The 26540-nt window shown below is 38.2% G+C and overlaps 2 protein-coding genes across 3 annotated transcripts; both read left to right on the forward strand.

Annotated features, from left to right (window-relative positions):
• The first annotated feature begins 2776 nt into the window (after nucleotides 1–2776).
• On the forward strand, nucleotides 2777–15157 carry hnf4a (hepatocyte nuclear factor 4, alpha). The gene is made up of 10 exons (XM_015013950.2): nucleotides 2777–3132; nucleotides 4351–4525; nucleotides 4614–4708; nucleotides 8362–8468; nucleotides 8541–8696; nucleotides 10171–10258; nucleotides 10333–10485; nucleotides 11463–11699; nucleotides 12395–12517; nucleotides 13365–15157. Exons 1-10 carry the CDS (start codon nucleotides 3045–3047, stop codon nucleotides 13505–13507), a joined length of 1365 nt encoding a protein of 454 aa, XP_014869436.1. The 5' UTR covers nucleotides 2777–3044; the 3' UTR covers nucleotides 13508–15157.
• A 2476-nt stretch (nucleotides 15158–17633) lies between these two features.
• ttpal (tocopherol (alpha) transfer protein-like) lies at nucleotides 17634–25428 on the forward strand. 2 transcript variants are annotated; one of them, XM_015013947.2, is made up of 6 exons: nucleotides 17634–17734; nucleotides 18308–18534; nucleotides 19728–19971; nucleotides 22422–22615; nucleotides 22704–22814; nucleotides 23010–25428. In XM_015013947.2, exons 1-6 carry the CDS (start codon nucleotides 17683–17685, stop codon nucleotides 23286–23288), a joined length of 1107 nt encoding a protein of 368 aa, XP_014869433.2. In that variant the 5' UTR covers nucleotides 17634–17682; the 3' UTR covers nucleotides 23289–25428. The 2 variants fall into 2 exon arrangements, with proteins under 2 accessions (XP_014869433.2, XP_014869434.2); XM_015013948.2 differs by having other exon boundaries at nucleotides 17734–17853.
• The last annotated feature ends 1112 nt before the right edge of the window (nucleotides 25429–26540 follow it).

Here is a 26540-nt window from a genome sequence, read left to right on the forward strand (position 1 = left end):
GATATGGTTTCTAGCAAAACTGGATCTGTATCAAAGTTGCATGTGCTGCAGTTTTGGTTTTTGCTATCCAATTATTAATCCAACAAACAATTACCAGATTATAATTGACAGTATTTATTTTAGCTGCAGATGCATCTTTTGCTACAAATGATCAACTCTACACTAAACTGCTATGTTATTACATTTTTATGCAATAAGATGTTTATTTTTTTATCTTTAAGGATTTGATTTATTTTCTTATTTGTGTCTTTTATTTAATTTCCTACTATTGTGTTAGTTTCACTGGCAGATTATTTCTCATAACATGGGAAAAATATATTTTTATGAGTGAAATAATCTGCCAAAGAAACTAGTATTTTTTTCCTCAATATTAAGGAATTATTTTTCTAAAACAATGCTCCTATTTTTTGGTGAAAAATTACTTGTAAGTTTTGTCTTACAAGATATAAAACTAAGATAGTATGTACTCAATTCATTGCAATATCTTTCCACCAAAGCACAAAGACTTTATAATAATCATTTCTACTTCTGAAACGAAATTACTTATTTTAAACTGTCCTGAATGTAAAAACTTTAAAAACTGAGATGTTTGGTTTAAAAAGTAAAACATTTTCTCTAACATTTTTAAGACGAGGTGCATTTTTTCATTTCAAGATAACAGAGTTGAGCATGGTGGTTTTTTTAAATCACCATGATTAATCATGATTAGACATGATTAATCACTGTGCTAAAGTATGATTAACTTGATTAAATACAATTGACTGACACTAGGGCTGCAACGATTCCTCATGGCGGGGACATTATTTGCGTTGCGCGGAGCTCTCACTTCCAGAAAGCTAAATGTTAGCGGCATAGCATCCAATTTTCAAGTTTGGACCGTGGGGATTTTATTGAGTGATGACAATGCCTGGGTTTTCATCGTTTTTGAGGGACCAATAACCATCCTTAAAATGACTGGCGTGATGCCTGGAGTATGACAGCCTTTCTCCTCCGGGAGCTGCTGGTTCAGGGCGAATGACTGAAAGACGCTGCGGGACTATTTATATGTGAGCATAGACTGAACACGACGGGCGGCTGAGTAGTTGATTCAGGCCCGGAGTCAGCCGTGCCCCCCTGGACTGGAAGTTGCTTGTTGTTTTTACCTCAGAGTGACCAGCTCTCTGTTATTGCTATATCGATTTGATACAGTAGGGGCTTTCGCACTTCCAATATCTGTGCCTTCTGTCACTTTTTTAAGTTATTAAAACGGTTTAATTCTTGTTAACACGTCGTGATCTGTTTTTCCGAGCCACCTTTAAACGCAACATGAGCGCTAAGACGCTCGCGCCGCTTTACGTCTGTGCTGTGTAGAACTCAGGTTAGAATCATGGCGGCAAACCAGCAAAGCGCAAAGAACTTTGCACAGTTTTTGTCCGACTGAGTTGAGTAATGCTGCTGGAGACAGGTAATGTTTGCTAAAAGATGACGAGCTAATACCAATACAGCACCTTGAGCTAACAAGTACAGGCTATTGATGTTCAACAGTGGGTAGTACTTGTTACATTTACTTGAGTAACAACGGTACTTAAAAGAGAAGTTTTACTCCGCTGTACCTTTTATTGTGCTTAAGTAATATTATTATTGCTATGTAGATTGATTTTGCCCCCCAAAAATAAGCAGATGCCCTCCCTGTTGAAGTCATCTGGAGCCGGGGCTATGATGTTTACAGTGTAAGTGTAACTTTACGGACTAACCGCACAATAAATTTCATGTATCTGAACAAACGGGTGGCGGAGCGCATCGTGGTGGTACATTGGTGGTAGATGAGTTTCTGAGTGTGACGAACGAAAGTGCCGTAAATATCCCGTATTGCTCCCTCCGTTCGTCCCCTGGTCCACCGGTCGTGTCTTCCCCCCGCCAAATCCTCTACATTAGGTTTGCTCGTTCGTCTTTGCCCCCCGGACTTACGTTCGTCTGTCCCCTGGTCTATTTCCTCCCCTCTACCCCCATCTTACGTTTGTTTGCTCGTCTGTTTACTCGATTACTAAAACATTTGTTTACAACAACCCCAGTTGACACACTAATTAAATACATGTGACAGTATATATCAGTATCTTACTTAGAAAACATAACTATGCTTAATTTTACTCGAATCTCAAATTACTGCTTCCACACTGCAAAAACACAAATCCTTATGAAGTAAATTTATTTTGGTTTCTAGTGTAAATATCTTTGTACACTTGAACTAAGACATAACTAACAAATTTTCAGCTAGATATAGGAGCTTGTTTTCAGTCAATAATTCCTTAATACTGATGAAAATGTCCAGTTCTATTGGCAGATAATTACACTAATGACATGGGAAAAATGTCTGATAATGAAATAATCTGCCAATAACAGTATGTTTTCACACAGTATTAAGGGAATATTGACTTAAAACAAAACTGCATATGCTGAAAAGTTAGTTTTGTCTTATTTCAAGTGTACCAAGATGTTTGCTCTAGAAACTCAACCAAAAATACTTGGTGAGATTTTGTGTTTTTGCAGTGAAAAGCAAATTGTAAGTCACTGCTCTTGAAATAAAAGAAAACTATGATATTTACACTAGAATTGAGACAAAAAGACTTGGTAAGATTTTGCATCGTAAAGAGATTGTTTATCCCACTTCTGAAGGAAAATTATGCAGAGGTGGCTGATATTGAAGTTGTGCTATCTCTGCTTAAAAAAAGGAAAAAAAGAGGCAACCCTGTGATTCACCTCTGGAGCGTTTAGTTAACCATCAACCGAGGAGTCACTCCACCTCTCCGATGGTTAGCGGTACAGCAGGACTGCTCTCAGTCACTGTTCTCCGTTCTGACAGCGGCGGGTCTTCATCACGCCAAGCCAGGACTAAGACCGGTTCTGTTTCTAGGCGGGGCTAGGCCAAAAGCCACCAAGGGAGGGGGCAAAATTAGAGGTGTGAGAAAAGAAAGGAGGTGGAGGAGGGGGGCATTAGCTTCTTGGACAAGTCTTTCTGCCCCACTGTCAGGTAGTTGAGACTTCCTTTGCCCAAACCGGTGGTAGACATGGACATGGCAGACTACAGCGAGGCTCTGGACCCGGCCTACACCACGCTGGAGTTCGAAAACATGCAAGTGCTCCCCTTGGGTGCAGGTGAGTCTCATATATGCAGCTCTGGCATTGAACTTTGAAACTTTTACTGATTTAAAACTTTGTTCAGAGGCGAGTTCTGGCAGGAGGTGATAATGTGGGGTCATTTGTCCATCTGCCCCCTTCGCTCGCATGGGATGACCCTGTTGCAGCGGCGCTCTTTTATCACCTCGGGGTGCGATAGTAAAACATTAAGAGCTTTGCTTTTATGAGATCGCCGTACTCCTTTAGCACATGGAGGTCAGGGCTGTGTGAGCGGCTCTGACCTGTTCCAGCTTGCACCATGACTCGGTGTGACTCCCGTAACGTTGGATTGATATTCACCCTGAGATGAAGCAGTAGCCGGAGTATCATGATCGCCCTTCTCTTGTTACAAACCGTCTGTTCCCACACTGTTCAAGCTGGAGAGAAAGGGATGAAGTTCTTCGATTCGTCCTTAAACTGACACGGACCTATTTGTACAGGCAGTCTCCCATGACAACACGGCTTGGATCCTGATTCCGAAATTCCCAAAGAGAGTTAAAGACAAGAAACTGAAACCAATAGGGCAACTTTTTATGAAAATGTTTTTCTCTACACCAAAGATTTCAACATAGCTTCTCATTGATTGATTTCGCCTCATGATTGTAGCTAAAGAGAAAACTGTCTCCAGTGATTATCTCCTCCTAGGTAATCAAACCAACATCAATTATCCTCTGTTGACTAACTGAATCACTCGGGAAGGTAAAAGACTTCCAGGCGCTCTGGATTGTTGTTTTTGATTAGAAACAGTGGAGCCAATGGTTTTTTTGTCTGCCCTTTCATGCCTTTTAGCAAACACTGGTGATCAAACAATGCAAAAAAGACAAAATCCTACAAAGCATTTTTGGTCTTGTTTCCGATGTAAACATCTTGGTAAACTTGAAATAAGAGAAAACTAGATATGGGTGCTTGTTTTACGTCAATAACGCTGTAATATTGACGAAGTATAATTCCTTAATAAACTTTTAAGGAATTATAACAAATGACTTACCTAAAACAAGCTCCTATATCTTGCTATAAAGTTACTTTTCAGCTAGTTTTGTCTTATTTCAAGTGCTCTGCACCAGAAACTGCTCAAAAAATACTGGGCAAGATTTGGTGTTTATGCAGTGAACATTTTTCCACAGGCTTTTGGCATCAGGTCATCTTGTTACAGTATACGTCCAAAAGCTCATGGTGCAAGTTTTCTGTCCGTCTTAGACTCCTCGCCGGCTGAAAGCGCCAACATGAACGCCACGGGCCACCTGGCAGCAGGCAGCTTGTGCGCCATATGTGGTGACAGAGCGACGGGGAAGCACTACGGGGCGTCCAGCTGCGATGGCTGCAAGGGCTTCTTCAGGCGCAGCGTCCGCAAGAACCACATGTACTCATGCAGGTGAGAATGGTGAAATTGGAGAAACATTAATGTTGCGTTTGAAACTCTGGCATCACTAGCAAAACCTGAACAAATATCTGTTTTTCAGGTTTAACAGACAGTGCATTGTAGACAAAGACAAGAGAAACCAATGCAGATACTGCAGACTGAAGAAATGCTTCAGAGCTGGAATGAAGAAGGAAGGTATGATCGCTTAAAAACATCCTGCAGATAACTAAATCTTGCGTCTGACTAAACAGAAGCAAATCAAAAGCAAAATTTCCATCAGAATCAGCAAGTCAGAGCCTCTCTGCAGAATTGATCTGACTCGTCTCTGGGTGTTGCAACACCCAAGAGAGTACGGCTTTGTTAATGTTCACTCTGCAGAGCAGAGGAGTCTCCAACCAGCTTATGCTGAGCAAACATTTCCAGGCAATAATGGTCATATACTGATAAACATAATAACCTCTGAAGACTCATTTTTCTTTGCAGTGTCTCCACATTCAGCCTTAGACAAAAAAAACAAATCAACACTTCCGATTTTTCTGCCAGTTTTATCTCAACCTGAGTGCAAAAAAGAAAAATCTGTTTTAAACAGGATCTTGTGATTAAGCCACAGCAAAAACACAAAATCTCACCAAGTATTTTTTAAAGAAGTTTAGTTTCTAGTGCAAATATCTTGAAAAAGACTAAACTAACTTATAAGTAACTTTTCAACAAGATATAGGTGCTTTTTTTTAAGTCAATAGTTTATTGACTTAAGGAACTATTGTCAATATTTTACTTATAACAAGACATTTTGCCCATGTGTCATAAGTCAAATGACCTGCCAATGTAACCAGTACTTATTTGTCAATATTAAGGAATTATTGACTTTTAAACAAGTTTACATATTTTGCTGAAAAGTTGCTTGTAAAGGTAGTTTTATCTTATTTTAAATGTGCATTTTGCACTAGAAACTAGACTGAAAATACTTGGTAAGAGTTAGTGTTTTTTGTGAAGCACATTGTATTTCACTACTGAAGCTGCACTGCTCAGGGTGTGAAAAGACAAACAAGAGAATTGACAGCCCCAGTTTTATTGTGTATTACCTCTGGCTTTGTTACTAAACAGAGTGAACTGATCTAACACTTTTCTGGCCATACTGACTTCTCAAGGCAATTTGAGCCAGATTACTTCACTTATATCAGTCTGAAATTAAACCAACAACTTTTAGTTGAGCCACAGCCATCATGATCTGGTGAAAATCCCAGAAACTTCTTTTTTTTTAGTTTGGTCTTATTTCAAATCTACCAAGATGTTTGCACTAGAAACTAGACAAAGAATGTTTGGTAAGATCCATCCACCCACCAACCTATATTATTGTAATTAATTAGACACAAGAAAACTAGCTGTATGTTTCTGTAGGAACTTCACATTACACAATTTATAGCATGTTTTGTTGGATATTTAGAAATGGCTAAATGTTGGTTACTTTCAGTTATACTCTGAAAAGTCCGATGTGACTTTTCACCCAATTAACTTCAGCTGATAAACAACATAGGCGTCAAGTTTGGCTGATTTTTTTACTTGTTTGGTGTACAACTGTGACTTAGAAGCAATTGATGACACTTTTATTTTTATGTACTTAAATGTTTGCTATCCGTCTTAACAAAAAGCTCCTTAAACATCCGCAGTGAGACTCCAAACTAGAAACATTATGAGGAAACATCACTTCGGTATTATTATCTCTTTTCTGGTTATTGTCAGTTAATTTTAAAATCTTAACGTATGGTCAAGCTTCTGAAATTCATTTAGTCTTTAAAATAATGCAGCTAGGGCTGAAAAATAAATTATTGAAATAATTGTCAACTAATTACTTAATTGATCAATTAACTGGAATATACACTCTATAAAGTCCATTTGAGCATTAATTAAGCCAAAACTTATACATTTTGCATGTAAGATAAAATACCTTTGTATGTAAATAGGTTTTAACCAAAACTCCTCAATTGGCATTTTATTTTAGCTTTACCTGGTTCAGACTGACTAAAGGAATGCTATGTAATCTGATTCATCATCAGAATAATAGATTTCTAAAATAATTGTTGGTTGCAGCCTAAATACAACATGGTCCTTTAAGTCAATAGGACCTTTTTGCACTGGCAGATTATTCCACCAATTACAAGACATTTTCCCACTTTATAAATGAAATAATCTGCAGTGGAACTAGTACGTTGTCATCAATGTTCAGGAATTATTTACCTTAAACAAACTCCCACCACTTGCTGAAAAGTTGGTTTCATCTTATTTCAAGCGTACTGTTACGACTGGCTCAAGGTCATAAAAATGGGAGACCATGCAGTGGTTAAAGTGCATAAAAAGAAATATTTATTAAGAAAAACAACAATGGATTGTGGATGTCAGTATGAGTGGTGCAATGCTTGGATGTGGTGCATGAGTGCATATGGAAGTGTTGAAGTGCAAAAACAAAGACAAACTCAAATGTCCAAAAGGAGGGGAGCTGAGGTCGACAGCAGAGAACCACAAGCACCAAGCGGCAGAGTGGAGGCGACCCAGAAGGTGGAGACAGCCAGGCTTAAATACTCTGTGCTCCAAATCAACGGACCAGCAACACCTGCAAAGGTGCACAAAGACAGACAAAAGCACCTGCAAACCAGCCCACAAGGCGCAGCGGTTATCCTGATTTAATGCATAATAAAAACTCCAGAAATGACCACCAGTGTGTCCCCGCTGCCTAGCCAAGGAGCTTACAAACTCAACTCTAGTGTTCGGGAGGTGCAGTGATGGGTTGTTATGCATTTAGAAACCAGTGGTATGATAAAGGCAACCAGCCCCTCGAATCCACAGAATGTTCCCGAGCCGATGAGGGAAAAGGGAAGAGGGAAGATCTACCCGCCGTACCTCCACACTAGTAAATAACGCAGTGGAACCCGGAAACGCTGCTAAAGCCTACAAGGGGACACCTGCCCAAAATTTCTCACAAGTGCAAATTAAATACTTGACACTTACCTATATTGCTAAAATCAAATCCATGGAAAAGCATCCCGCTCCAATATGACAAATCCGCACATAATCCAAACCACCTGCATATCTGCCAAGACCGCACCAGTCCAAATAAGGACAATTACGTCACGGGCTTTCAACCCCCCTCACCTCCACCCCGTCACCAATTGAACGCACAGTAATAGCGTCCCAGCGTAACGCTACAGAGCCAGAAATCCAATGCGAAACAAGTGCTCAAAACAACATAATTTAGTCAAAATGGTAAGGAAAGTCAACTAACCAAACCGAACATAACTCACAGAACTGTTTGAATGAGCCCCCAATTGTTACGATTGGCTCAAGGTCATAACAAAAACGGGAGACCATGCAGTGGTTAAAGTGCATAAAAAGGTATACCTATTAACAAAAACAAGAATGGATTGTGTATGTCAGTATCTGTGGTGAATGCTTGGATGTGTTGTATGAGTGCAAGTGTTGAAGTGCAAAAACAAAGAAACTCAAATGTGTAAAAGGGGAGCTGAGGCCGAGAGCAGAGAACCACAAGCATCAAGCGGCAGAGTGGAGGCGACCCAGAAGGTGGAGACAGCCAGGCTTAAATACTCTGCGCTCCAAATCAACGGACCAGCAACACAGGTGCACAAAGACAGACAAAAGCACCTGCAACCCAGCCCACAAGGCCCAGAGCCGTAACAGTACCAATATATCTGCTCTAGATATATTGGTATATCTAGATATATTGGTATATCTAGAGCAGATATACCAGCAGATGTGCAGATGTGTTTTTTTACAGTGCAAAAAACCCCAAAGCACTCTGTTCTATTTTAACCATACAAATCTGTGTTTTCCTTTAGCTGTACAGAATGAGAGGGACCGAATCAGCACCAGGCGGTCCAGCTACGAAGACAGCAGTCTACCGTCCATCAACGCTCTCATTCAGGCAGACGTTCTATCCAGACAGGTAACTGCCAGCATAAATCCAACACCTGGCTGTTACTGATCATTGGTGACGAATCTGTGCGTCTCTGTGCAGATCACGTCGCCTGCGCCCATACTGAACGGCGACATAAGGACCAAAAAGATTGCCACCATCACGGATGTCTGTGAGTCCATGAAGCAGCAGCTGCTGGTTCTGGTGGAGTGGGCCAAGTACATCCCAGCTTTCTGCGACCTTCCCCTGGACGACCAGGTGAGGCTCATTCACACGCAGAGTTCAGCCAGTCTGGTCACTTATCAACCAGTGAGCTCACATCTACAACATGGGAGATTTTTCTATTGGCTTGTAATCTCTTCTTCCTCAATAAAACCCCAGTTGGTGCACTGCAAAAACGTGAAGTCTTACCAAGTATTTTGGGTCTAGTTTCTAGTGCGAATATCTACGAGGGCCTATTAGGGCCATTGAAGATGGAAAAAAACGAGTAGTACATTTCCACCAAGAGACTTAAAAGTTAATCTCAGAAATTTTCTAGAAAAACATGGAAATTTCAGAGCTTCACAAGTCAAAAAATGTGAGATTCAGTTCAGAATTCAAGTTTTTCTTCTAGATTTGTATCTTCTTTTTTTTAGCAAAGTTGAAAAATTTGGTAAAAAATATGCTTTAAGAGTGATCTCAGATTTTATCAAGAAAATATTTGAAAGCTTGAGATCAAAAAGCTAAAAGTTTGCTACAAAAAACTCAAATTGTCTTGTGTTTTCTTTTTCTTCTAGAAAATATCTGAGTTTAATCTAGAAAAAAATTCAGAGCTTTGGCAAAAATTTACTCTGTTTACAATGGCACTTCCATTCAATTATAAATATCTAAGTATCAACTTTTCAGCAAGATGCAACAGATTATTTTCAGTAAATAATTCCTTAATATTGATTTTGAAAAGTACTATTTCCACAGGCAGATTGTTTCACTTATAATGAGACATTTGTCCCATATTATAAATAATAATGGAACGAGTCAGTTTTTAATTAATATTAAGGAATTACTAACTTAAAACAGGCTCCTTCGTTTTGCTGAAAAGCTTCTAAGTTAGTTTTGTCTTTTTTAAAGTGTACCAGGATACTCGCTCCAGACACCAGACAATAATAGTTGGTAAGATGTTACTTTTGCAGTGCACCAACTGGGATTTTATGGAGGAAGAACAGATTACAATCCAATATAAAGCGCCTGTAGATGTGAGCCAACTGGTTTTAAACTTAAGAAATTATTTACTCAAAACAATGCCTATATCCTGCTGAAAACTTACTTTCATATTAGCTGTCTTATTTCAAGTCTACTAAGATGTTTCCAGGAGAAACCAGACCCAAAATACTTGATTTTGTGTTTTAGCAGTGTGGGGAAAAAAGGAGTACAAGACAAATCTTGCAGAAAAAGCAAACCTCCTCTCAACAAAACTCTTCAACTTTTCAACCAGAATAGTTAATGTGTTTTAATCCCCAGTTAGAATATGATGACTTTGGTTTTTAAAGTCACATCCCTCCTCCAAAAACGTCCACAATCATTAACAGTGTGATCACCGGGTCTTAGTAACTGATTTGCTGATGGAGGGTGGATGGCGAGAGGATGGGTCCGTTTTGTTGTTTTTTTTGTGCTCATGTGAGAGACCTTCAGGAACGGATGCATTCCTAAAACTTCCAGAAACGCCGTTAACTGATTTAACTTAACTTTATTCTAGGTGGCGCTGCTGCGAGCTCATGCAGGAGAGCATCTGTTGCTTGGTGCAGCCAAGAGGTCCATGCTCTACAAAGACATCCTCTTATTAGGTAAAACAGGAGCAAGTCATTACGTTGTATCCTCAGTCGGTTCTGGTTTTGATGAAAATGTGCTTTATTTGCAGGAAATGATCACATTATCCCCAGAAACTGTCCAGAGTTGGAGGTGGGAAGGGTCGCAGTGAGGATCCTGGATGAGCTGGTGCTTCCCTTTCAGGAGCTCCAGATAGACGACAACGAATATGCCTGCCTGAAGGCCATCGTTTTCTTCGACCCAGGTGTGTCTGGATTTTCAAAATCCACTTTGAATTCAAACAGGCACACTGTAAAAACACAAAGTCTTACCAAGTGTTTTTGTTTGGGTTTTAGTGCAAATATCGTAGTGCACTTGAAATACAACAAAACTAACTCAAGTACCTTTTCAGAAAAATATAGAAGCTTGTTTTAACTTAGTAATTCTTGAATGTTGTTGGAAAAGTACTAGTTGCATTGACAGACTATTTCAGATAAAACCTGGAAAAATGTCTTGTAAGTGGAATAATCTGCCAATGGATATTATCAATATTGAAAACTTGTTGAGTTAAAACGAGCTCATATTTCTATGTTTAGGTAAATAATTTCTTAATATCAATCAAAAAGATACAAGTTGTACTGGCAGTTTATTACACTTTAACAAGCAGTTTTCCTATATTGTAAGTGTAGTAATTTTTAATCTATATTGAGGAATTATTAACTCAAAACAAGCTCCTATATCTGGTTGAAACATTACTTGTAAGTTAGTTTTGTCCTATTTTAAGCATTAGACATTTTCACTTGGAACTAGACCAGATATAATGCAAAAAGTATTTTTGGTCTAGTTTCAAGTGCAAATATCTTTGTACACTTGGAAAAGGACAAATATAATGTATAAGTAACTTTGCAGCAACATACTTGTTTTGAGTTAATTCCTCAATCTTAATAAAAAAATACTTGTTCACCTTGCAAATTATTTCACTTATAACATGTCTTGTTATAAGTGAAATAATTTGCAAGGAGAACTAATACTTTATCAATATTGTTTTACCTAAAACAAGTTCCTATATCTAGCTGAAACATTGATTGTAAGTTAGATTTATCTTATTTAATATAAAATATTTGCGCTAGAAATTACTTTCAAAGAAAAATACTTGATAAGATTTTGGTATTTATGCATGAACTCGGCATTCACCTGCACAGAGATGCATCTCAAAACTTCCTGCTTTTTCTTTGTCCTCAGATGCAAAAGGCCTGAGTGACCCGGGGAAGATCAAGCGGATGCGGTACCAGGTCCAGGTCAGCCTGGAGGACTACATCAACGACCGGCAGTACGACTCCCGGGGCCGCTTCGGGGAGCTCCTCCTGCTGCTGCCGACGCTACAGAGCATCACCTGGCAGATGATCGAGCAGATCCAGTTTGTAAAACTCTTTGGCATGGCCAAGATCGACAATCTGCTGCAAGAAATGCTTCTGGGAGGTAAGAGCTCTTCAAAGGCCTTTTGTCTGAAGAAAAATGTTTCAAAACTGCAACGGCATATTAGGCCAGTTGTAGATATGGAAAAAATGGGAAGAGTAAATTTCCACCAAAAATCTCCCCCACTAATTTCTGATCTTGAAATGTCTAAAATGTCTAACTTTTTAAACACAAATTCTTTTCTAGAAAATGTTTAAGATTAATCACAAAATGTAATTTTTTCCAGCAATGTTTTAACTTTTCAAGCTCAGAAATGTCCTTGTTTTTCCTAGAAAGTTTCTGAAATTGATCTCAAAATTGCTGACTTCTTGTAGCAAATTTGACAGAATTTTTTTTAAATAAAATTTCTCAGATTAACTCAAACTTTCCAAGATTTTTCTAGAGAATGTTTAACTTTTCAAACTCAGAAATGTCCAAGATTCTTTAGGAACATTTTTGATTAATATAAATTAATTTTCTCCTTCCCCCCACCCCTTCTATTTACAATGGCCCTAATATGATGTTGTACAAAGCACACCTGGATTCTCTGAGTTTTGAAGCAAAATGTCTTTCCTGTTAACTGGATATTGTTCTTTTTTATCTTAATGATCTTATGTGTTTTGTTAGTTAGTTAATAAATGCTCTAAGAAGAGCTGTACTATTAATTTCATTGGAGTAATTGCTGTATAATGACTATAAATCTGATCAAATTCTCTAAGGTTCAGCTAACGAAGCTCCACATGCGCCGCACTCTCTGCACCCTCATCTGGTCCAGGAGCATCTCAGTGGCAACGTCATAGTAACCAGCAACATGCCAACGCCAATCCACAACGGTCAAATCTGTAAGTTCATGGAAATTAATTGTAACTTCTACCAAAGTATGCACTTGCAATTGATATTACAACTTTAATGTTATTTGACCTTCCAGTGCATGACAATTACCTTAAATATAAAATCAGAACTACAATAAAATGTAAAGGTTTGCCAAGTCCAGTCAATGACAGATCAAATTAAACTATTTTGCAATGAAGAATATTCAAAAATCTCAGTGTTTAGATCTGTAAAGCTACTGGAGATATACTTGCTGCTGTTGTTGAATGCCAGTTTAGATTTTTACTTGTAAAAAAATATAGAACGAGAAAATGTATATGCTTTTTATCAGACTTCTTAATTATGCAGTAATTAAGAAGTCATAGTTGCACTGTGCTGAAATGTACTTTTTCCCAGAATTTTAAATTTAATCTCAGAATTCTGTCTAAACCCACAATTCTGACTTAAATCTTCTGAACGGTGACTTTAAGATTTAAAAGATTAAAGTCAAAATTCTGAGGGAAAAAGAACTATGGGATTAAACTCAGATATTTTTTTAGTGGCTATAATCCTCTTCCATTTTAAGCAATCTGCCCTGAAACAAGCATTTAAGGATTTTTACATGATTTTGCTTGGCTGTGCAAGTTCTATGTAATATAGAACTATTATAATATATAACTATATAAATATTAAAATTCAGACACATTGGCACTCTTTCGTCACTCAGCTTCATGTGGAGCAGGAAAAAACCAGGCTAATCTTTTAAATTCTCCACGGTAACTAATCTGGATTATTTCATCGTTTGTTTAATGCGCTGAGAAATTTCCACTTTCCGTGAAGTTCTGCTTCCAACCTTCTCTTTTGCATTTTGCTTTCCAGCCACTCCTGAAACTCCGATCCCGTCCCCGCCCACCGCCTCTGGATCAGAACATTATAAAATGCCTCAGGGCGTCATAGCAACAGTGCCCAAGCAGCCAACCTCCATCCCTCAGCCAACCATCACGAAGCAAGAGACCATTTAACAAAAGCTTGAATCTTTCTTCTTTCTGGTTTTTTATATTGTGAAAAGTTTATATACAGTCTGCATCAACATGCTGTCAAATTTAAAGTTGCTAAATAAATATAATGTAATTTCAAGCTCCTTATAAATAGCCTTCAGGGACATATTTGTATATAAAACACAGCTGTGGTTGAGCTCCACGGCTCAGATAAATCTACCTGCATTGTAATTTTCCAGTGCTGCAAACATACCTCGTTATCGGGTAACATTGCACAAAAACACCAAATCTTACCTACTATTTTTTGTCTATTTTTAGTGCAAACATTTTATTATACTTAAAAAGTTACAAGTAATCTTTCAGGAGTTTGTTTTAAGTCAATTCCTAAGTATTGATGAAAAAGTATTAGTTCAACTAGCAGGTTTTTTTAACTGATGAAAATAAATGTTTCAAGTGAAATAATATGCCAGTGAAACTGAATTTTCATCAATATTAAGGAGGTACTGATTTAAAACATGCTTCTATATCTTGCTGAAAAGTTACTTTCAAGTTAATACACTTGAAATACAGCAAAGCTAAGATATTTGCAGTACAAAACAAATCAGAAACACTTTGTGAGATTTGGTGTTTTTGCTGTGAATAATTTTCCGAATAGTAATCATGATAGTACACTGCAAAAAAACAAAATCTTACCAAGTACTTTTGGTCTAGTTCCTAGTACAAATACCTTAGCACACTTGAAATAAGACAAGATAACTTAGAAGTAACTTTCCAGGAAAATTACTTCCACTGGCCGATTATTTCATTTACAACAGGACATTTTTCCCGTGTTATAAGTGAAATAATCTGCTAGTGGAGCCAGTATTTCACATCAATATACAAGAATTACTGAATAAAAACAAGTTCATTTCAACATGTTTAGTTAGTATTGTTAAGTGTACTAAGATATTTGAACTAAAAACTAACAGAAAAACCTGGTAAGATTGTGATTTTGCAGGGCAGCAAGGCTCATGTTTTACGCAGCAACATGATCATGCGAGTATTTTACGAATGTTACAACAAGCCTTACATTTTCATACATTTAATGTAGCACGGTTCTGTTTATTGATGATAAATATGAACCTAGAAGCTAAAGGAAAGCCCTTTTAGGTTTCTTTAAAAATATTTGTCTTTTTTTTATTTATGCACTGCTACATGCATATTCACATGACAGAAATCGAAAGAGAATTTTGTAAAATTAGACCCGAGATGACCAAGCTTGGCACAGTTTCCTAAGATGTGTTGTGTTGGTTTTACAAAAAACAGGAAAAAAAGTAAATATATATGTATATATATGTTGTATTTTTGTTTAGTTTTTGTCATGGTTTAACTGATGAAATGTGCCTTGTAACCTGTACTGCCTTACAAACCAGGAAAGGTTTACCTTACAATGTGAAAACAACTGAATAAATCTTATCGTCTATTTTTACATTGCATTCCCTGCTGATTATTTTTATTTGCTGAGGTCATAAACGATGCGTTTACTGAGGGGGGGGAAATGGCTTCCAACGTGGCAGTCTTGCTTGGTCACTGATAAACAGATAAAGTGTTGTAAAATCATTACAGATAGCACCAACAGCAACTTCAAAGATAAATTTGTACATGCCAGTGAGAAATAAAACACTAACCTTCTGAGGCTGTGTTCTGATTTTATATTTCCAAAATACAGTAAAGGTATAAAACAAACGTGAAATCTAAAAACAGCTTTTTAACTTTGCTGTAGATAGCAAACAAGTCATTTCACATTCTTTGACCTATATGCTAATAAGTTGTAAAATTCAAGAGTTTTATCAGGAGATAATTCAAATAATCTAGTCTGTCGGTTTTTATGTAGTTGATTAATTGGTTCTGATCAGTAATCACCAGTATGATAATATGGTGAGGTGGAACAACTTAAGCCAAGCTGTTGGCAAACATGGCAATGCGAAAACACAAAAGTATTTTTGTTTAGAATCTATGGCAAATATCTTAGTACACTTGAAACAGGACAAAACTAACTCACAAGTAACTTTCCAGAGAGATAAAGAAGCTTGTTTTAATTCAGAAATTATTGACAGTTGATCAAAAAGTACCAATGCCGTGGGTAGATTATAAAAATGTCGAGTTTAAAATACTCTCAGAAGTGAACACAAACCTGATACAATGCCAGGTTTAAAGCAGTCATTTTCGTAACCGTCAACATGTCCCCACGCCGACCAGTTCGGCTCATTACTGACAATACACAGTCTGACTGCCTTAATCTCAGACACAAATAAAAATGGAGAAACAGAAATACAGTTTAGAGATTAAATATCTTCAGCAGACTCTTTGTTGTGGAGATAGAAAATAAAAACCTAACTAACAAAGAAGCTGTTGAGTGCAGAACGGGAGGGAGGAAATCCTCTTCTTCTGGTCCTCTCAGGAAGTAAAATACTGGAAACTGAGTAAAATGTTATTTAAATCAAAAGGTAACCCTGTCACAATAAATTAATCACATAGCAAATTAAAAATGTTCAATAATTTCTGTTTGTGTTTCTCTGGCCAGCTCTTAAAACATGGCCAAACCAAATCTGGGGAAACTAAGTTCTGGACTGCAGGATCCAGGCGCTCCAATCCCAGAGGGATTTTGAACCCACAACCTTCACAACAGAACCACCTGCTCTGTCCTCCAAATCCTCCCAACAGTTTCCATTTTCACTAAAAACCAAATAAAGTTTTTCAGGTCGCTGTATTTTGTCTCGTCTGCTCCTAGAGGACACCTACTGCAATCCCCACTCTGCGATTGGCTAACAAAGAAAGCCACGAATTAAACACAGCTCATCCTTAAAGCTCTGAGCTCTTTAGTGAGCATAATTAATATTTAGAGACGCTGGATAATTTAATGAAGACATTTATATTCCAACCTGCTTTTGAAACCTGAGAGGGCAAATAAAGCCTGATGGCCCGCCAGGCTGATTAAACACTGGAGGAAACCCTGACCCTACTTTAGGGTCAAATTGGAGAATGAGCAAGAATACAGAACGTGTCTACATCAATGGATAGTATCGCTATAAACTGGTAACTTTTTGTTTTCTCTGTCATTTTTCTCTCCATAAAAGCTACTCCTGGTCTGGCGTTCTGATTGACTGTGGTTCCTTTCTGGAGGAGGGCTTTGGCCGATTTGATGCTGCCATCACCTAATTGGTCTCCTTGTCCTGCTGCTAACTTTTCACTTCCATGAACATAGAAAGTTCTCCTGGGTCGTTTCACCCGTTGTGTCCCTGCCCGGTCTTCTCTCAGCTCCAGTCGGTCGTGGCAGGTGGCTGCTGGTACTGAGCCCAGTTCTGATTCTGCTGAATGTTTCTACCTGTTAGAGGGGAGTTCTTCCTCTCCACTGTTGCTACATGCATGGTCTGTGTGAGGGATTGCTGTGAAGTCAACAACTCATCAAGTGATTTGCTGTTACACCCTGCTGGTCCAGGAGGAGTAAATACTTTAAGTCAATGACTCCATGCAATCTGCATTGTTCAAACTTTTTAAACTACTTTAATAATAAACTGAACCTAACACATTGATAACTAGGATCAACAGGAATCTATAACTGAATTGAAATGACTTTGTAAAATGCCTCGACAACAACATTATCCTGAATTAATGCTATAATTACAAATTAAATTAATAAATGTTATTTTACCTTTTAATTTGACTTTTGAAGGTTTTTTTGTATTGATTGTTGGCCTGGTGCAAGCCGCGTCTTGGTTTAAAAAAACCTCTCGTCGCCTCACGCTCATTAAATGGCGCCATCTGGCTGCCAGATTTGACATCTTCCGGTATAAACACCTGCCCAACACCCCCCTGGCCCTCTCGCTCCAAAAAATAAATAAATAAAATAAATCTCAAACTCTAATAAAACCCATGCTAATAGCACTACAACATACAACAATAATAAATAACAATGAGCAGTGATAGTCATAAGGACACACACATATTGCTCTTTATTTACATATTTAGCCACCCTTATCTGCTATAATCTGCAGGTAGAAGACGATTGGATGTTGAGTTAATTTAGTTAACTTTTAAATGTAATTAAATATGCATAAAGCATAAAAATATCTATGTGAGTTTGTTTCCGACAGACCTCGAACACATCAGAGCAACAGACGCTGCGCATTAGCAGAGCGTCACGTGATGCAAACGGACCAATGGGAGAACCCCGTTCACAAAACCCGGAAAAAAAGGATTTTGTATCGACAGGTCAGTTGTGATTTTTGACTTAGTTGCTGGTTTTTTTTAAGTCTTTTCCTTCCCTTCTGTTAATGTTTATATTTTTTCCCGGCGGAGCTTGTTAGGTAGACCACTGTCTCTTGCAGGAGGTAATAATTTGGCTCATTTTGGGTCAGTATGCATATTTCTTTTTGCCTGAACAAGGTTCCGCCGCATAGGTTCCGTCCGTTATGGGTTAGCAGAACAAGTACAATAATATTTTGATCATATGGTTGCATTAGAGGCTTGAAACAGTTTTGTGATCTCCGCAGTTTATAAATTAACAGAGATAAAGTGGTTTATATGCAAACATCGATGCACCTGAACGCACCATATTTTAATTTTTATGCCGAACATAATGTCTTACGATAAATAAATCACAACGTGCTGTTTGTTAAAGTATTATAATGGAGATAAATTACCTGTTTCCGCAGTGAATTTAGCTGGATTGACTTAAAAGGATCTGCTTTACTATTTAACCAATGGAAGTATGCTACTTAGCTGGAAGTAGTACTGCTTGTGTTTTCACAGATGTTTCCTTTATATCTCTTTTTTTCTTTTCAGATTCTCTCAGTCAGTCCATGGCCGATCAGCATGAGTCCGTCAGCCTCAGTCCTCCCCAGGCGGACCGTGCAACAGCTGCAGGACACAGCTGGTTCCCTGGCCCACCTCCACCCATGTATTCCTGCACCTTGACCCCTGAACTGGTGGCCAAAGCACGGGAAGAGCTCCAGGAGAAGCCCGAGTGGCGCCTACGAGATGTCCAAGCACTGAGAGACATGATTCTTAAGGTTTTCTTACTTTTAAGCTTTTATGATAATAAATACTGTAAAGTCAAGTATTGCAAAAATGAATCAGCACAGACTATTATTCAGGTGTGATTATTTGGGCTTGCTTTGCAATCTTTAGTTCAGAACCATAATATTCTATTTAATAATCAGATTTTTGTCCTTTTCTTGTAAGTAGGTGAAGGTTTTCAATAGACCATATCCTTTAAAGTAAAGCTTTGTTCAAACTCGTTCATCCAGTATAAACACATCTGCCAATTTATTTCATGTTACTTCTGCTAAAGCTGATTTAACAAGGGTGTGGTTGACTTTTTCTTTGTGCTTCTGCGTCCTATTTATAGACCTAGAATTAAAATGAAATCTTCATGTTTACCAGAAGAACATCCTAAAATAAGCAGCTGCTTTGGGTGTTTTGGCCCTTCATCTGCATGAAAACTCAATTTAACATCACTAAAAATTATTATTTATAAAAACAAAGTGCCATTTCAGCAGGTTTTAGCTTTGTTTGGCATGTCTAAAACAACACGTAGGGGTAAGTAATAAGCAGTTAATCGCATGGCATTTTAAAATGAGATCAATAATTTCCATTCTGATGGTTCATTTTTTGAAGGGAAATTTTGTTGACAGCAACATTGTAATTCGTAATTTTATTTATGGTTTCAGTTGCAAGTAGTTTTTATTTATTGATTTTGGTCGTTGTGTTTATTTTATTTAAATTTAAAATATTTTCCAGTTTCAGTGTTAAGAGTTCTTTACTAATTTGAGGTTTAGTAAAGAACTAAGCCTCAAACCTTATTTGTGTTTGAAAGTCCAAACTTAAATTAATCATTACTTGAAAAAGGTCTCAAATTCATTATCGTTATCGTTTATCGCAGTGATTACTGAGACAATTTATCGTTCAGCCAAATCTTGAATTTTGTGGGTTAATTTGGATGAAATTGTTCTAATGCTGTTTATAATGTTATTTTTATAAAATATGTGATGGAGATATTAGTTTTATAAAGACCTGGCTATGTGTGTGCAAGGCCTCGGTTGATATTTTGAAAATATAATAATGTTGGTTTCTCATAAAAAATTCTTATGAAATTCATTAAAATGAATCCAAATTTTAAAAAAATCAAGAAGTAAGAATTATCTTGCAATGCCTCTCAACTAGAAGCTTTTCATTTAGTGAATTTATGTATTTTTCTTCACAGGAACATCCCAATCTCAGAACCCGACTGGACGATGCCTTCCTCCTGCGCTTCCTGCGGGCCAGGAAGTTCGACTATGACCGCGCTCTGCAGCTGCTGCTCAATTACCACGCGGGCCGTAAAACTTGGCCGGAGGTCTTCCAGGACCTGAAGCCATCCACGGTCAAACACGTCCTGGACCTGGGCTTTCTCACGGTCCTGCCGAGACCCGATCCCAACGGCAGATACATCCTCTTCCTCCGGCCAGGTCCGTCTCTTTATTTGCCTCGATGAAGATATCAGCAGTTCTGCAACTAATAAGCAACTCCATAATAGATTGTTAAGCAGATCTGCCTTAGTCCTCCATGATAGTTCAGTAGACTTGGTTCCACTGGGAACCAATCACACTGCATTGTGTCAAACGATTCAAACTAATTGAAAAAAACAGATCCCCTCTTCGCCTGTGGGGGCGCTGCACCAAGAACTACTAAAGGAATTGATACAAAACCTCTGAAGAAAACTAGTTCAACTTTCTTCTTCACAAAATATAGACAACAATGGAGAAGAGTCAGATTTTAGCGGTTATAGGATTTCTCCATTGATATACATGACTGGTTTGGACATCGCCTATTAGCCGCTAACGCTAGCTCCACGCTCCTGCAGCTGCCATTACTGTGAGTCACAAAACCGTATTGTTCCAATGTGGGATGAGCACAAATATGTCACAAAATTGGTCATAGCGTCCTCATTTCTTACCAGATTTCTATAAAATACGTCTTAAATTAAAGCTGAGAAAATTGCTAATGTTTTGAAATGTATCGTCTCTGGATATGAATATATAAGTAGGTTGGTTTTCTGTCAGTTCTGTCAACAAACAAGAGAGAACTAAACAATTTTCTCTTTCAGATTGGTCAGTAATGTAATTGTACATAATTACCAATGTTAAAATTAGTTTGTTAAAATTGAACAAACCATGGCTCCTATGTTTTATAAAATATTTCATCCTATTTCATGATTGTTATATGAATAATCCAATTTTTCATTATTTATTAAAGGCTTAAAAGTTACAGTGGCTGCAGTGCGCCACAGCAAAGGAAAAATAACGCCAATTAAAGCTGCAAGCAGCCTCGAGCGGCCCTCGCAGCCAAGCGCCGCTCTGGCCTATGGCCAATGCGGGGGATCCAGCACCACCGCCTGCCTGCCATTGCGGACGCTCTCACGCAGTTGAACCACGCGTCCGCCAGGCCATATGCACCAATGAGTTCGGCATCGCTCCCTGACAACACACCAAAAATCTGGTCCAGATCGGCCAATGTAACAAGGAGATATAGCTGATAGAATGACCTAGGGGGCGCAGTGGAGTCAAATTACAATTCAATGTTGTTGGGCTCTCTAGCGGTGAACAAAGGTCACACGTATCCAGTTTGGTGCCAATCGGAAGGTGCATGTGTGATTTAGAGACAATCGTATGCATATGGCGAGGAACTGCCATTTGGCCACGCCCCCACGGGTCATCCAGCATTGACAGAGTTCATCATCAGGTCATTTTATGTCAGTTGGCAGAGGATTGATTCTGTATGAATAACACAGTAAAAGTAAGACATACAGTAGAAAAAACAGGTGACTTCCTGTCGGAAGTGGGCGGGGCCAAGGTGATGTCATTAATTGACCACCTAAATGTGGTCAATTAATGACACACAAGGTGATGTCATTAATTGACCACCTAAATGTGCTGAGGGCTGGTCTGTAGTGAGACATAGGAAGTCTGATGCAGCTGTGACCTTGTATGTGGAAGTTATCTCACTTTGATGTTTTATGCCGAATAGTCAAAGTTTGGCACTTAGCCACGCCCACATGCTTTGACATACAAAAATTCCTGTGATAACTTTTGACCTTCAATGTCTCAAGAGTGTCCTGACTGAGTTTAAAGACTGTATCTCAAAAGCTGGAGGAGGAGTTCGATCAGATACAATATCTATGAAAAACAGGAAATAACGGATTTGATCCAAAATGGCCGACTTCCTGTTGGGTTTGGACCATGGCTCCAAGAGACTTTTTTGTACATCTTGACATGATACGCATGTGTACCAAGTTTCACAATTCTAGGTTAAAGCATGGCTTGAGGCTGATAATTAAAAAAATTCTAGGGGGCGCTATTGAGAAATTAGGCCACGCCCACCAAATATTTTTATAGATTTCTGTCGGGGGGCATACTTGTACTATGACATTAATTGTAAATTCAGAGTGTCTTGAGGAGCTCTACAAGTGTACCAAATTTCAAGTCTCTACAATAAAGTAAGTGAATAGGAAAGGGTCTTTTGAAAGTTGCTAGGTGGCGCCGTTGAGCCATTTCTTTTTGCAATTTTTGCGTCAACCTTAAAATACATAAATTTCACATGGGCTGTATGCGTCCGCCAGGTTTGGTGAGTTTTTGAATATAATAAAGCCTCCAAAAAGCCAATTTACTTTACGGAAGCATAATAATTTACAGCACAATTTCAATAGGCCTTCGCAGCGCTTAGCTGCTCGGGCCTAATAAACAGGCGTAAAACAACTTTATCAGAGTTTGATTTCGCATATGAACCGGACCTTCTAAACAAACACACTGGATTTGGATTAAAGCAGAATAAAACAAGGATAGTGTGAATGCTCCCTTAATAATCTTTGCAATCCACACGTTTATGTCATTAAATTTTGTCAATATGGATTTTCTCCCAGGAAAATGGAAGCCAAACGACTATCCGTTTGTGGACAATGTGCGGGCTCTTTATCTGACTCTGGAGAAGCTGATCCAGCCGGAGGAAACGCAGGTGAACGGGTTGGTCATCCTAGCCGACTACACTGGGGTGGGAATGTCGCAAGCCTCCAATCCAGGTCCTTTTCTTGCCAAAAAAATCGTGAGCATCCTCCAGGTGAGACATCGTGGAATACGATGTGTTTAATTTAGACAAAAGAAGTTTAGAAGGAGTTCTGATTGTGGTCTCTGCCTTTAATTAACAGGATGGTTTTCCCATCAGAATCAAGGCCGTTAACATAATTAACGAGCCCCGGATTTTCAAAGGCATCTTTGCTATAATCAAGCCTTTCCTGAAGGAGAAGATGGCAGAGAGGGTAACTGTTGTCCTTGAATTATCTTGAGCCTTTTCTCTGTTCTCTATATCTATCTACATAGATCTACATAGATATAGAGGGTATCACTGGATAGAACCCTCTGTGTTGGTGTGAAAACAACCTACAGCTGCTGCTTTTATGAGATGAAATATTGATTAGAGTCGGTGTAATCGTCTCCTCTGTCCCTCTCGACAGTACGTCCTGCACGGGTCGGACCTGCGCTCTCTGCACCAGAACATCCCGCCGTCGGTTCTGCCAGAGGAATACGGCGGCACCGCCGGCCGGCTGGACATGAGCGCCTGGTCAAGGCTGCTGCTGGACTGCGAAGAGGAGTTTGTGGTGGAGTTCTGCCAGCCGGATCCACTAGAGGGCGTGGTGCTCCCAGACTCCATGCTGTGTGAAGGGGAGCAGGCAGGAGGACGGGAGGAGGACGGCTTCAGGGCGCTGCGCTCTCAACTTTACTACTGCTACTGACGCTCACACAGCCACAGGACTTCTTCTGTTTCATCTGAAACATGAGCGGAAAGTTTTATAGGGCAAGTTGCCAATATTCCACATGATTTATTTTACTAACTAAACAGCACTACACTATTTAAAATTTGCTCAGTTTTAGAAGAAGTCCAGCATTCAGGCACTGCTCCAAGGCAGCTCATTCGGTGTGTTCACTCTTCATTTTACCTTCACTGATAGTTGTGTGCATGGATGGTACTTGTTTATTTAATGATCTCACACTTTACAAGAACACCAAATCCTACCAAGTAATTTTGTTCTAATTTCTAGTGCAAATGTCTTAATAAACTAACTTGTAAGTAACTTTTCATCAAGCTGTAGGAGCTTGTTTTAAGTCAATAATTCCTTAATATAGATTAAAAAGTACTAGTTCCACTGGCAGATTTCTTCACTTATAACAAAACATTGTTCCCATATTTTGAGTGAAATAATCTGCTAACGCAATAATCAATTTTTCATCAATATTAAGGAATTTTGTGACTTAAAACAAGTTTCTAAATCTTGATGAAAATGTGTTTTAGGATATTTGCACTAGAAATGAGAACAATCTCTTTGCAATGCAATAAATTAACCTGTTCTTTCAAAGTGCAGAGCCAAAACACAGATTTGGCTTTACTTTACCATTTAGACAGAGGGAAGGTGTTCATTTATTTAAAAATATAAATATAATCAAGATGCAAGCATCTCACTGACGGAAAACACCAGGAAACTCAATTAAAATGCTATTTTCCTCTGTTACTAAAACTCACTCTAGAGTCTCGATGGAGTATATTTACTGGCAGCTGACTCTAAATAATGAGTGAAATTAACAGATTCATGGCCATTTTTGGAGGCTTGTTTCCTAGAATTCTATATTTCTTATCTAATTATATTCAGATGATTAGAAATTCTACAACTAATTGAAATTTCTTCGAAAAGCATCAATTAGGTTTTTTCTGGCCGATTCTGACTTCAGATTTTCGTTTTCATTTTGACAGAGTCAGTTTTTTGTTTTCTGTAAGGACTATAAACACTTTTAAAAAAGAAGGTGCATATTATCACCGCTCCACTGCAAAAACACAAACTCTAACTGAGTTAGTGCAAATATCTTAGTACATTTGAAGTAAGAAAAAAAACTAACTTAAAAGCAACTTTTCATCAAATTATATCACATTATTTTTAAATCATTATTTATTCTAGCTATATAGATTATTAAAAAGTACTAGTTCCACTGTCAGATTTTTCCACCCATAACAAATTTATTTTCTGTTTTTAGGTTTTAAAAAAATCTAGCAGTGGACCTAGTACTTTTTGCATTTATAATCAAGATTTATTGACTTAAAATAATATATGTCTTGCTGAAAAGTTGCTTTTTAGTTTTGTCTTATTTCAGGTGTACAAAGAATATTTGCACGAGAAACTATACAAAAACACTTAGTAAGATTTAGTATTTTTGCAGTGTTAGGCATAAAATCCCTAATCTTAGTCTTATTTTTAGGAATCTCTTACAAATCCTCTTAATTGATGCATTTATAAACCACAAATGGTTGGAGTTTAAAGTTCTGTTGCATTCAATGTCTAAAAAAAGTAAAGTATTTTCCATTTATGTCAGTCAAACAAAAGCTGGTTGATGAATTTTGTTTTCCATCTCCTGTCTGTCAGTGTTACGTTTCAGTTTACAACCACAAAGCTGAATAGTTTTTTTTTTATGCGTAGCCATTGAAAACATTGCCTTAAATAGTTTTTTATGTTACACTTGTGTGCACCAAAGCAATATGTGTTAAATGAAACATAAGTGGCTGCTAGTTCAGTTGAATGTTTAGGTTTAGAGTTTAGTCTTTGGGCTTGATTATTTTTCTAAGTTTGGTAATCTGCCTTATACATGTTGTAGGTTTATTTGTCTTATCATGCAGTCTTAATCTGTTAAATCACATGACTATTGAGATCTGATTTGCCAAATTGTACATAAAAGTGCAATAATATTGCATTGTTCATCTTGCATCTGCTGAGTGCTTCTCTTCATTCTTTTATTTTTTATATTTCCAGCATGTCTGTGACTGAGCTGTTACTGTATTGCAGGGTATTTATTGTTAATGGTTAAGACAGTAAAGCTATTATACAGAAAGTGCTATTTGTGTCTTGTTTGTGCTGTTGTTGGCAAATGATGGGCTATTCTGCAGCCCCAAGGGAAGCTGTTGGTATTTTCACAACATAGCTGCATGTGTCCTCAGCTGAGTTTCCCAAACTGGTTCCTTGGGTCTCTGAAGAAATCACAAAGTCAGTGCCAGAAGAGGTTTTCTCGTCTTCTGGGACTGGATGTCTGAGTAGGTTTACTCTAAGGACAGACTGTGCGATGCTCAAAGAGAATACAAACCACCCGAAAGCTCCCTCTCAGCCTCTAAAGGCCTGGTTTCAAATGTTAAATGTTACGTTTTATGACAGTGCAATTAGCAAGAACGGCTGTGCTGGAAGGATTGCCAGTGGAAAGCCTTTCTCTCTCGAAAAAGGACATGACAGCATTGCTTAGACTTGCAAAGTTGCACCTAAACATGTTAGAGAACCTTGGAACGATATCACTTGAACAGATGAAGTGGCGCTCATTCATCCATCCATCTGTTTCTAGCTTCTGCAGCTTCATGATCATGTTTGTTGTTGCAAGGGGTGAGCTGGAGAATATCCCAGCAGTCAAAGGACAAGAAGCAGGGTTCACCATGGAGAGGTTGCCAACCCGTACAAGGAAAACATGGAGACAAACAACCAGGCATGATTAATAAAGATTTAGCTGCAAAATAATCAAGCACTTCCAATCAGGGTCAGTCACAGTTTAGAAAATGTAATAATTTGGGCTAATTTTACAGCAACTGAACCTGTGAAGCTCAGTGCCGATTTTTAATAAAAGTGTGTCAAAAGTGGTAAAGCTAATGAGTCATAACATGAAGCTAGCCGCATTTCCGTTACAAATGTGCACAAAACTTTGTCAATCTTCATCTAATGTCAAAAAACACAATTTTGCTTTTGCAGTGTTTCCATTAAATAAGAAATGCAGTTACAAATCACATGTGAATAAGCTTATTCACGTGTCATCCTTCTGTCACTTCCTGTCGTCTTCTTCATCATTTCCCCAAGTAGTAACATTCGGTTGTTGATCACATGACTTGTGTGACGTGAAAAACGTTTCCATTAAAGTTTTGCAGAATACAGTAATTTTGATACAGCCGAAAAACCACCTTATCCGAG

The sequence above is a fragment of the Poecilia mexicana genome, unplaced genomic scaffold, assembly GCF_051168715.1.
Source record: "Poecilia mexicana isolate PSO_F unplaced genomic scaffold, ASM5116871v1 scaffold_7, whole genome shotgun sequence".
NCBI classification, from domain to species: Eukaryota; Metazoa; Chordata; class Actinopteri; order Cyprinodontiformes; family Poeciliidae; genus Poecilia; species Poecilia mexicana.

Excerpts from the sequence above, each read along its gene's own strand:
- hnf4a (XM_015013950.2), top strand. The coding sequence starts at position 3,045 with ATGGACATGGCAGACTACAGCGAGGCTCTGGACCCGGCCTACACCACG. Across the intron at positions 4,526-4,613 it reads AACCACATGTACTCATGCAG|GTTTAACAGACAGTGCATTG; the intron begins GTGAGAATGGTG and ends TCTGTTTTTCAG. Across the intron at positions 12,518-13,364 it reads AATCCACAACGGTCAAATCT|CCACTCCTGAAACTCCGATC; the intron begins GTAAGTTCATGG and ends TTTGCTTTCCAG.
- ttpal (XM_015013947.2), top strand. The coding sequence starts at position 17,683 with ATGGGAGAACCCCGTTCACAAAACCCGGAAAAAAAGGATTTTGTATCG. Across the intron at positions 19,972-22,421 it reads CATCCTCTTCCTCCGGCCAG|GAAAATGGAAGCCAAACGAC; the intron begins GTCCGTCTCTTT and ends ATTTTCTCCCAG. Across the intron at positions 22,815-23,009 it reads AGGAGAAGATGGCAGAGAGG|TACGTCCTGCACGGGTCGGA; the intron begins GTAACTGTTGTC and ends CCCTCTCGACAG.